Source organism: Arachis ipaensis, chromosome B6 (genome assembly GCF_059453495.1).
Source record: "Arachis ipaensis isolate K30076 ecotype BB chromosome B6, ASM5945349v1, whole genome shotgun sequence".
NCBI classification, from domain to species: Eukaryota; Viridiplantae; Streptophyta; class Magnoliopsida; order Fabales; family Fabaceae; genus Arachis; species Arachis ipaensis.
In genome coordinates this window covers 9,451,760-9,463,145 of record NC_142441.1, presented here as the reverse complement: position 1 = coordinate 9,463,145, position 11,386 = coordinate 9,451,760, and the positions used below count along the sequence as shown (strand labels likewise).

The following is an 11,386-nucleotide window of genomic DNA, read 5'->3' as shown; positions in this document are numbered from 1 at the left end:
GTTCATCAATCATCACTATATATGTATTTTGTATAATTCAAAAATTCCAATATAATATTTTTTCGAAAATAATAATATCCAACACAAAATTTTTTAGAGATTTATTTAAGTATATACTTTATTTATTATATATTTATTTTAAAAATAATTAATATAAAATAAAATAACTTTAAACTGATTTTAACTAGTTTTTATTATTTTTCAAATATTTGTGGATCTTTGATCCCATAAAGGGAATTTAATCAAGGAGAAACGGTTGAGTGCATTCGAAATGAGGAAGAAACACCAAGTATGTACCAAAATTAAAAAAGAGAATCAGAAAAGATAAGAAGCAAAGTAGAATGAAATCTGCAGGGCTATATTTCCTTATTTAATTAGACAGAATAATGAAGATTGATGGTGAAAAGATAAGAATGATCCTGATATACGCTACTGTATACAAATGAAAGCGAAAGATTGTGGGGGCGTATGTTATGATCAGTGAATTTGGATTGAGAATGTCGGGAAAACACAACATATGGGGTGGTCCACTGGAAATAAACGTTGAGGAGCATGGTCTGTGGCATGAAGAAGAAGAAGAGGAGGAGGAGGAGGAAGAGTTCCGGCGGCGAAGGAGGGGGTTGGATAGGGCGCCGTATGAAGCACCATCTGATGAAGTGAAGCAAAGGTGGCTGCGGAGACCGGACATCCTTGAAAAGTCCAAGTCATCATCTTCCTATTGTAATAAGAGTTCCATTTCCACACTTGTTTGCCTTGTAACCATTTCCGCCATTATCGCCCTCATAATGAAGCTCAAGCCACATTATCATCCTCCATCTTCCCCCACTCTTGATAACTATACCCTTGCTCTCCCCAAGGCCCTCCTCTTCTTCAACGCCCAGCAATGTATCATTCTATATTCCTCTAACAAAAATATTACATGCATGACAAAAATCAGTCACTATCTATTCACCTAATTATATACGTGTTATTTTATTTATTTTTAATATGTATTTTATATTCATTATTTATTTGATACTAGTAGAGGGAATTTTTGTTTTGTTTTGTTATGATTTGATTTGATGCAGCTGGAAAACTGCCTCTGAACAACAATGTTTCATGGAGGGGTGACTCGTGTTTGAAAGACGAGCAGGTTGGTGGCTACTACGACGGCGGTGACTCCACCAAGTATAATTTCCCGGCGGCATTCGCCATGACGATGCTAAGTTGGAGCGTACTGGAATACAACCAGAAATACGAATCAGCTCTTGAGCTTCATCATGTCAAATACACCATAAAATGGGGAACCGATTACCTTCTCAAAACCTTCACCGCTTATGCAAACTCGACGACCACTGTTGCTTCCCAACTACCTTCACCGACGACCAAACACAACAACAAGTGTTGGATCCGCCCCGAGGAAATCCAATCCCCTCGCCCTGCATCGCATTGCACCACTTGCCCTGCTCTCGCTGCGGAAACCGCAGCCGCTCTAGCAGCTGCATCCATCGTCTTCCATGATAACGAGGCCTATTCCAAGAAACTGATCCATGGAGCAGACGTGATCTTCCGATTCGCCACGCAAGGATTAGGAGACAAGTACTCTGGCGGGGCCGATCCGCCTTCGCTTGTCTATAACTCGAGCGGCTTCTGGGATGAGTTCTTGTGGGGCGGAACATGGATGTACTTGGCTACCGGAAATTCTTCCTACCTCAATCTCATTACTAGTCCTGAATTGGATGAGAAAGTTGGTTCCATGCGGCAGAGTGTGCTTTCTTGGGACAACAAGCTTCCCGGTGCTGCGTTGCTTCTTGCTCGCTTGAGAATGTTCTTGGATTACGGCTATCCTTACGAACAAGTATTGAAAAATTATCAAAACAAAATCGATGACATAGTGTGCTCTTATCTCCCAAATTCCAGGAAATTTAACAGAACAAAAGGAGGGTTGATCATGTTAAACCATGGAAATCCACGCCCTCTTCAGTACGTTGTGAACGCAGCATTCTTGGCTAAGCTATATAGTGATTACATGGGTAAGTAGTGCTAACTATACTATACTATAGTTTGAACTTTTTAACTATGTGATAGTATCATAGTACTCACATTGTTGTGTGCAAGGTAGGTGCCTTATACGTACCTGGAATAATGTGCGGAGGTAAATTCTACCGTTCAGAAGCATTGGAGGATTTTGCTAGGACTCAGGTGGATTACATACTTGGGAAGAATCCAGAGAAGATGAGCTATGTGGTTGGGTTTGGAGAGAGATACCCTGAAGAAGTTCACCACATGGGTGCATCTATTATGAGTGAGAAGGGGAAGAAGTATGGTTGTGGTGGTGGATGGAAGTGGAGGGACAGAAGGAAACCGAATCCGAATGTGATTGTAGGAGCCATGGTTGGTGGTCCTGATAAGCTTGATGGTTTCAATGACTTGCGTTCCAACTATAACTACACTGAACCATCTCTTGCAGGGAATTCGGGTCTTGTTGCGGCGCTTGTGGCTTTGTCACAGAATGCCACTCCAAATAATGGGATAGACCACAACACCATATTCTATTCAGTTCGACTTCCCTAACATTGCTTAAGTTGCAAGAAACATTAGAATTTCATTATATGTTTGTTTCTACTTTACTATTTATTTATTTCATATAACCATTTTTCCACCCTTTAAGAAAGAAAACTTCTGAAATTCATAGCTAGAAGAACCAGGGGAATACAGAACTATGTTGGTAACTGTATTCTTCCTATTTGTTTCATGTGAAGGGTCAAAGTGTATGACAATATAATACAATGTATGTCTGGTATGAATTTGATGTATCTTATCAAATAACAATAAATATTAAATAATATCTGATCAACTCAAGACTCAAGTCGTTTCTGCCTGTTTTTAATCACAGGAGTAAAGCTTCCATGTTATAAATACAAGAGTACCGGCTCCATATTTTGTGTTTTCTTGATATATATTCTCGGTGCAAAACAACTAAATATAGCCACTATAGTGCAGACAACAATATGTTAAATTTGTTTGCTGCTGGTGTTTACAATATGAGCTCGCAATTTATGACCGACTGTTTTGTCATTTCCATTTGTGACGATTCTAATTATTGGGGTTGGCTCAGTGGGATTAAAAGGCAAAAAGTAAACATTATTGAAGAATGTTATAATATAAAAATCAATGCTTATAAGTTGTTGGTGACGTTTGGTACCAAATATATGGGTCGGACATTGTCTGTTATTGCATCTTTTATGCATAGCTGTCTCTTTTGGAGCCTTTCATTTGAAGCCAGACTAGCATCATCGTCGCCGTGTGGTATCTGACTGTAGATACTGTATTAAAACCGTATATTATCACACATTCTTTCTAGCTAACATCATAATATAAAATTAGCTTGTAAAAACTATTGGAGTCAATGCTTCAACACAAACACAAAAAGAATTGTCAAAGCTCAACCAATTAAGACAAACCAGTATGAACCATTAAGTTACTGATTCCAATTTTAGCAACTACCTTTTATTTCTTTATTCTCTTTCATTATTTTTCAAAAAAGTTTAGTGGCCAAAGGAATATAAATTTTAGGATTCTTTGTTCATTCAAAGACAAGGGTTTGTTGGAAATGCACAAATTATTAACAAATAATGATTGTCTACAATTGTTTATGTTTGTGTATATTTATGCTTGGTATATAGAGGAACTTTTTATTATTTTTATTATAATTGTTATTTAACTGTAGTTCTATTTTACATTAAAGAAAAAGAAAAGGTCCTGTTTCTTTTTGTCTTTTTACTGGAACATCCCTAAAATTTTGTACAGATCACCAAAATTTCCGCACACATGTACAGATGTACTTATATTTTAATTTAACTGTTTCAGAAATAACAGTTTAATTGTATATTAGGTCCTGTTTGCCGTCGATCTGGAAAGTATATATAACATATTACAAGAGGTCTTATCCTTATTGTTATAGTATTCTGGACCTTGCTCTAGTTTCTCCTTTTTTTTCCAAACTTTCACTCGGCTTAAACGTGCAAATTTTCTAAGTAGTAGCAACAGGAGAATCAGTGGTCAATAGCCAAAAGCCCTGAAGTATTAACATTCAATCAGAAAGAAGCTTTTGGTGGTGCTGATTGACTCTTATAAGGCTTCTTTGCCTCTTTCTGGATTCAACTTTATTGTTGAACCGCGATCAAGTGAGTAATCTGATGCTCTATCTTGTTTTGCTTCTCTTGGAACTCATTCATTTATTCCTCCTCCTTAGTTGTTAGTATCACATCAACAACAACAATAGCAAAGTAACTAATAATTAGCATCATGACACAGGATAATGGAAGTTCAAGTTGGAGCAGTATCAAACAGAAGCTGTAACGATTGCCACACAACCACCACACCTCTATGGAGGGCTGGTCCAGATGGCCCTAGGGTATGCAAACAAACCAAGATTTTTCAGTATTTCTGGACTATTGATATTTAATGATATCATTCTTGTGATATTGATTTTCATTGTTTTTACTTTTTATTCAGTCTCTTTGCAATGCATGTGGGCTAAGGTACAGGAAGAGGAGGAAAGCCCTGGATAAAGGGGGAGCAAAGAAAAGCAGGAAGAGGAATAATAGAGCAACAAGTGAGCATGATGATGAAGTGGATTTTGGTTGCAATATGGAGCCTTATACATTACATGGAAGAAGTCAATTCAAGTTAAAAGAAGAAGAAGAGGCTGCTATATTGTTGATGGCCCTTTCTTGTGCTTATTAGAACAACTTCACACAATTAATCATATCAATGGTTGTAAAGCACAAAATGCCAAATGTTTCTTCATTTGTGTTCATTTCTTTTGCATACACTGTTATCAATTTTCATTGCAGACAAAATAATATCAATCACTTTGTTCTCGGCACCGAGCTGCCAACGATCCCAAATTCATGTATCGTATGGACTAGATACTAGTAAATCTTGCCTCTGCCACAGGGTTTAATTGTAAAAAATTCTTTGCTTCAAAACTTATGCTTGTCAAATCAAACTGTATTAACGATTATTAATTATTAATCATCAGCACCGGATAGATTTTTGAAACAACATCCATTCAGTTTTGCAGACATATTAGTGGTTGTTTATCTTAAAGAGATAGAAAATTTGTGGAACAGGGAAGACTGGCTTAATTTATTGATTAGACGTTAAAAAAAATTCTAATAAGGTCTATAAGTTTCTATTATGCGTACCTGCCGCTAGATGACAATCAACATGATTTGAGTTTATCCACTAATCATGACGAAATTTAAATTATGTAAATTCCACATTCCAGAGGCAGAGAGTATTCTAGAAAAGACATCACTTAATTATAGTCTGCGTGGCATCATAGAAAGCATGCCACGTAAACAGCTTGGAACACGTGTCCTGGAGGAAATTCCAGAAAGTCCGAGGAGTGTTGTATTCATCCCCAATCATTCCTTAAAGTGATAGCACCCACAACCGAATACAGAAACATTGCACTGTCAGTTACCAAACCCAAGTGAGACAAGAAGAAGATGCAATCAAGGGTAGCATTAGGATACACAGCAGCAAGAAGATGGTGTTGGAAATCATCGCAACGAGGCTTATGCTCCGCCACACGTAGCAGAACAGCAGACCCTGAAGTTCATTCGGGAGAATTAGAAGCCGGACCTAAGGTTCACCAATCACCACCCAAAGTAAGCTATAATAACACCAAATTCAAATTACTTTATCAAAATTAAGTAGTTAACACTATTCATATGAATAATGCAGGGTACAGAGAGTGATAATACAAGCAGCACCAAGTTTGTGGAAACGGATCATGCATCGAGCAAAAAGGACGATCCTCTTGCGACTCCAAAATCTCCAACTGAACCATCTTCCAAACTGAAGAGCACTGGGGTGAACCAGCCATTGGAGCCTAGCCTTCAACAGAAGCGGCAGCAGAGTTCGAAAGCTCCCGTGTTGGAAGAAGCGAGTTGCACCGCTGGTATAGACGAAGCTCCGTTTCCGGAAGAGAAGAGCCGGAAGGAACAGGAAGAGGATGACAGAGGTTACTTCAAAGACCACAAGGCGTCGCCCTTGTCGGAGTTGGAGATCGCGGACACGAGGAACCCTTTGAGTCGTGCATCAGATAGGACGGCGGATTCAACAAGGGAAGTGGGGAGTGGCGGTGTAATAGTGTGGCTGCCGGAGCAGCTGGACACGGCGGAGGATTCTCTGAGGAGGGCCACTGAGATATGGCGGCAAAATGCTATGCGTGGTGACCCTGATGCCCCTCATTCCAGGATTCTTAGACAGCTTCGCGGCGAAGATTTTTAAATCTCTATGTAATGCCTAATCAATCAAAGTAATTTCTCTAATTCTAAAGAATCAAGATCAAGAAAGGTCTAATACACTAGAAAACGGTTAGTTCAACTGTTAAGAGTAAGTATTATCTTAGAGTATTAAGTTAGTTATAGAGAGTTGTTTAGAGACTTCCTATAAATAGCAGTTAGTTTGCATTGTAAAAATACACTTCAATCAATAATATGAAGGCATACTCTTCTCTTTTTTGTTTTCACCTTCTTTTCATTTCATTTTTTATTGATTATTGATTCAATTCAATTTCATTTACTACATCATATGTAAATTTTCACATGGTATTCAGAGCCAATTGTTAACAACAATGACAATGATCCTTGCAAACGCGTCTATTATTTTCAATCTATAATTTTTACTGTTTAAAATCAAAGTCTGAATAATCACTTTAAAAAAAAAAGCATGTGTGTTTAATAAATAAAAGAACAATCCACCAAAAAAGAACAATCAATTATGAGAACAATCCACTACAAAGAACAATCCACCAAAAAGAGGAAGAGGTGGCGGTTTATGAGAGATAATAGATTCAATAATACAAACAATCAATTATTCTATCAAATTCGCAATCAAACTGGTCATGCTGCCTGGAATTGTTATTATCGGTTTGATTAGAATTATGAATCACCAAATGCTTCATCGTCAGCTCAATCATATCAACCACCAGCTCCACCTTCATCCTTCCATCAACCAAGGGTATTCTTAACTGCACTTTCAACCTCTTCATCAATGCAAAACTCAGCTTGGTACCCTGACTCAGAAGCTAGCCACCATATTACAACTGAAGCAAGTAATCTTTTCAATCTGTAGAATTTCAAACAGGTTCAGACCAGTTATACATAGGTAATAATCCAGGTATTCACATTTCTAATTCAGGTTCATCTATTCTTTATGATTCTAAATCAGATCTTTCGTTCAAATTGAATTACCTGTTACTTGTGCTACAAATAACTCAATTTACTTAGTGTATCAAAGTTTGCTGCTGATAATGCTGTTTTTTAAAATTTTGGCCTCAACATTGTTTTGTTTGTGATCAGGCTACCAAGAATCACCTACTTCAAGGGATAGCTAAAGATGGTATTTATGTTTTTCCCAATTTAAATGTACCTACACAGATTACTCCTATCTCCAAGTGTGTAACAAATAAAACAGCATTGACTGCTACTACTAGTTCAAATAATTCTGTGGATATGTGGCATAAATGTTTAGGCGATCCCTCTATTAAAATTGTCTTGGAAGATCTTAACAAAAATTATATTACATATTCAATTTGTTCTAATCCTATTACAGTGTGTGAATTCTATTCTATGGCAAAACTACATCAATTTTCCTTTACTGATTCTACATTTATGTATGCTTATCCCTTAGAATTTGTCATGTAAATATATGGAGCCCAGCTCCTCAGAAATCTAGAAATGGATATAGATACTATATCAGTTTTGTTGATGCTCACACTAGGTATACATCTATTTCACTCTTAATAAATCTAAGGCACTGACAGCATTCAGGAATTATAAAACTCTCTTTGAAAAGCAAATAGGATATAAACTGAAAGCATTGCAAACAGATCATGGTTCAGAATTTCTATCTCATTCCTTCAACATTTTTTTTTAACAGAACAAGGTATTATTCATAGGTTAGCATCTCCCTATACACATCAACAACAAGGTATAGTGAAAAGAAAACATATACACATTACTGAAGTAGGTCTATTCTTACTTGCCACTGCTGCCTTACCTTTACAATTCTGGGATGATGCCTTCCAAACAGCTGTATGTGTATAAGATTAATAGACTCTCCACTGCTGTTTTAGATCATATTTAATTTTCATCATTTGAAAAACTTTTTCATCAAAAATCATATTATCAATTTTTTAAAGTGTTTGGTTGTATTTGTTATCCATTTTTAAGACCTTATAACAAGCACAAATTTGATTACAAGTCTGATATGTGCTTATTCTTGGGTTATGACTTAAATCACAAAGGTTACAAGTGCTTATTTCTAAATAAAAAATTGTATCTTTTAAGAAATATTGTCTTTGATGAATGTAAATTTTCTTATGCTTCTCATTTTGCTACTATTTTAGAGCCTCAAATTATTACAAAATCCTCTACCATCCACATGAACATACCATCTACATCTACCAATGATCAGCCAAGCACTCAATATATTCAAACACCTGACCTTCATTCTTCCAAACACAATACATTAGATACTGCTAATATTTCTATTACAGCTCCAACCTAACGTCATACTATTCCTACATCACAAATACCTATTTTTGGTATTGAAATAGTACTTCCGTTACAATCATCATTAACAATACCATCTCCACCTCTACCTCCTCCACCACCAGCTTTAAATTCACATCCAATGAGAACCAGATCTAAAACTGGTATCTCTAAGTCTAATGGCTAACAAAACCTCCCTTCCTCTTGATCCTACTTTCTTGACCCATGCACCAACAACTACTAATCAAGCTCTTAAATATCAACATTGGATTCAAGCTATGCAATCTGAATTTCAGGCTTTATCCAAATGTAATACACGGGAATTAACAGTGCCACCACCAAATGTTGTCATTATAGACAACAAATGGGTATTTGCTCTTAAGAAAAAACCTCAAGCCTAAGTCATTCTATATAAAGCTAGATTTGTGGTCAAGGAATATCACCAGAGAGAGGGAATGGATTTTGAACAAACTTTTAGTCCTGTTTTCAAACCTCAAACCATTCGAATTGTGATCTCAATTGCCTTGTCTAGAGGCTGGCAATTAAGACAATTTGACTTTGATAATGCATTTTTCAGTGGAAATTTGCATGAAACAGTTTATATGAAACAGCCTCAGGGATTTTGTGCTACTAATCCTATTTTATATGAAAGCTGTCTATGGCCTTAAACAGGCTCTTAGGGCCTGATTTTTAACTCTATCGTCTACTTTACAGAGATTTGGATTCAAAAGCACCAAATCAGATCCATAATTGTTTGTGAGAAATACTTCAAATTCTATGATACTTCTCTGGGCATATGTTGATGATATCTTATTGACTGGTAATAACTCTCATGAACTTCAATTACTTATCAACCAACTTCATTCAAATTTTTCTTTAAAAGATCTTGGAAAATTCAATTTCTTTCTTGGCTTAGAAGCCACTTATATCAACTCTAATCAAAGTTTATTACATCAAAAGAAATATGTTAGGTATTAGAAAGAACTAATATGACTATGTCTAACTCTACTACTACACCTATGGTTTCTTCCTTCAAATTAAGTGCTAATGATTCTCCACATTTTGAAGATCCCAAATTATTCAGATTAATTGCAGGTGCACTGCAATATCTCACATTCACAAGGCTAGATTTGACATTTGTTGTCAACAACATTTTTCAATATATGTGTGCACAGTCCTACAGTCCAACACTGGAGAGCTTTAAAACGAATTCTCATATACATTAAAGGGACTATGGATCGAGGAATCTTATTTTCTCCTTGTTCTGATTTGCGTTTAATTGCTTTCTCTGATGCAGATTGGGGTGCTGATGCTGATGATAGGAAATCAGTAACAGGCTATTGCATTTACCTTGGCACAAATTTAATTGCTTGGAAGAGCAACAAACAACATATAGTAAGTAGATCGAGTACAGAGGCAGAGTTTAGAGCACTAGCAGCAGCTCAATCTGAACTTATCTGGACACAGAATCTGTTTACAAAATTGTATGTCTCACTTATAGCTCCACTAACCTTGTATTGTGACAACCAAAATGCTTGTTTGCTTGCTGCTAATCCTATCTTGCACAACAAATCTAAACACTTTGAATTAGATCTCTACTCTGTTCATGATCAAGTCACTCAAAAAAAATTGTCACTAATATCCCTTTTCAAGACCAAGTAGCGGATATATTTATAAAGTCATTCTGTTACATTTTTTAATAATTTTATACTAAACTTTGAATGTGTTCATATTCCACTCTTAATTTGAGAGGGACTATAAAAAATCAAAATCAAAGAGGTGTAATACACTAGAAAATAGTTAGCTTAACTATTAGAAGAATAACTATTATTCTAGAGTATTAAATTAGTTAAAGAGTTGTTACAAGCCTTTCTATAAATAACAGCTAACTTACATTACAAGAATACACTTCAATCACTCTATAATATGATATATATTTAGATAACGTATACTCTCTCATCTTTCCTGATTTCACCTCCTTCTCATTTCATCCTTTATTGATTCAATTCAATTCCATTTACTGCATCAAATACAAATCTTCACACTAATGATAGAAAACAAAGACCAAAGAATATAAAAAGAAGAGAGGATACATCATAGATGTACTACTGTGACGTGGCATAATGCAAATGAATTAGCTTGGTACCAACGCGACTGAAATTTTCAGTAGTCGGTCAACGTGTGCTATATGCATACTCCTTACATAAGGACACCTCTCAAGTCTCAATCTATATAAATCGTTTAGTACGCTACATCATACAACCTCAAATAATTACAAAAGGAATAATATTCTTATATTCAAAATGTCAAACAGGTGTTAAATTCGAGCGCGTTCATAACTTAGATACGGAAATGTTTGGTAACCAAAGAAAATCAGCAAAAAACAACCATAACTTGCCTTATTTAACATTCATTAATTGTTGCGATAATTAATGAATGCTAGATAAGACAAATTCCGACTGTTTTTTTTGTCTCCCTAGCATTACCCTTTAGATATATATTGCCCCAGTCAAAATGGGTGAATCTGTTGCACTATTTCGTTTAACTATTTCATGTAGGCAGATTTTTCAATTTAAAATAGATCTATAAATATGAGACGTTTAATACATTGGTCTATTTAGTCCATTTAATTTTTTTTTTTAGAAGTCTTTAACAATTAACTTTGATAATTCAATCTCAAATTCTAACCGAAATATCACAAATTTCAACCAATAACTTGTTAAAAAGATAAAAGGATTTGGCTAGAACTTGATATTTTAGTAAGAAAAATAAATTTTTATTTGAAATTAAAAATTGCTTACTTTAAAAAAGTAAAAAATAACCAAACTAATTCC

General features: G+C 35.6%; 2 protein-coding genes and 1 non-coding gene across 3 annotated transcripts; all 3 read left to right on the top strand.

The window, feature by feature from the left end:
* The first annotated feature begins 408 nt into the window (after positions 1-408).
* Positions 409-2,817, top strand: LOC148554570 (endoglucanase 25-like). The gene is made up of 3 exons (XM_088491319.1): positions 409-885; positions 1,068-2,012; positions 2,102-2,817. The coding sequence occupies exons 1-3, from the start codon at positions 474-476 to the stop codon at positions 2,551-2,553; spliced, it is 1,809 nt and encodes a 602-aa protein (XP_088347445.1). The 5' UTR covers positions 409-473; the 3' UTR covers positions 2,554-2,817.
* Positions 2,818-3,856: 1,039 nt separating this feature from the next.
* LOC107646368 (uncharacterized) lies at positions 3,857-4,889 on the top strand. Its single transcript, XR_015886136.1, has 3 exons — positions 3,857-4,166; positions 4,297-4,396; positions 4,498-4,889. It is a non-coding gene; the product is annotated as an uncharacterized LOC107646368 (transcript).
* A 542-nt stretch (positions 4,890-5,431) lies between these two features.
* Positions 5,432-6,526, top strand: LOC107645675 (uncharacterized). Its single transcript, XM_016349748.3, has 2 exons — positions 5,432-5,660; positions 5,737-6,526. Exons 1-2 carry the CDS (start codon positions 5,499-5,501, stop codon positions 6,283-6,285), a joined length of 711 nt encoding a protein of 236 aa, XP_016205234.3. The 5' UTR covers positions 5,432-5,498; the 3' UTR covers positions 6,286-6,526.
* The last annotated feature ends 4,860 nt before the right edge of the window (positions 6,527-11,386 follow it).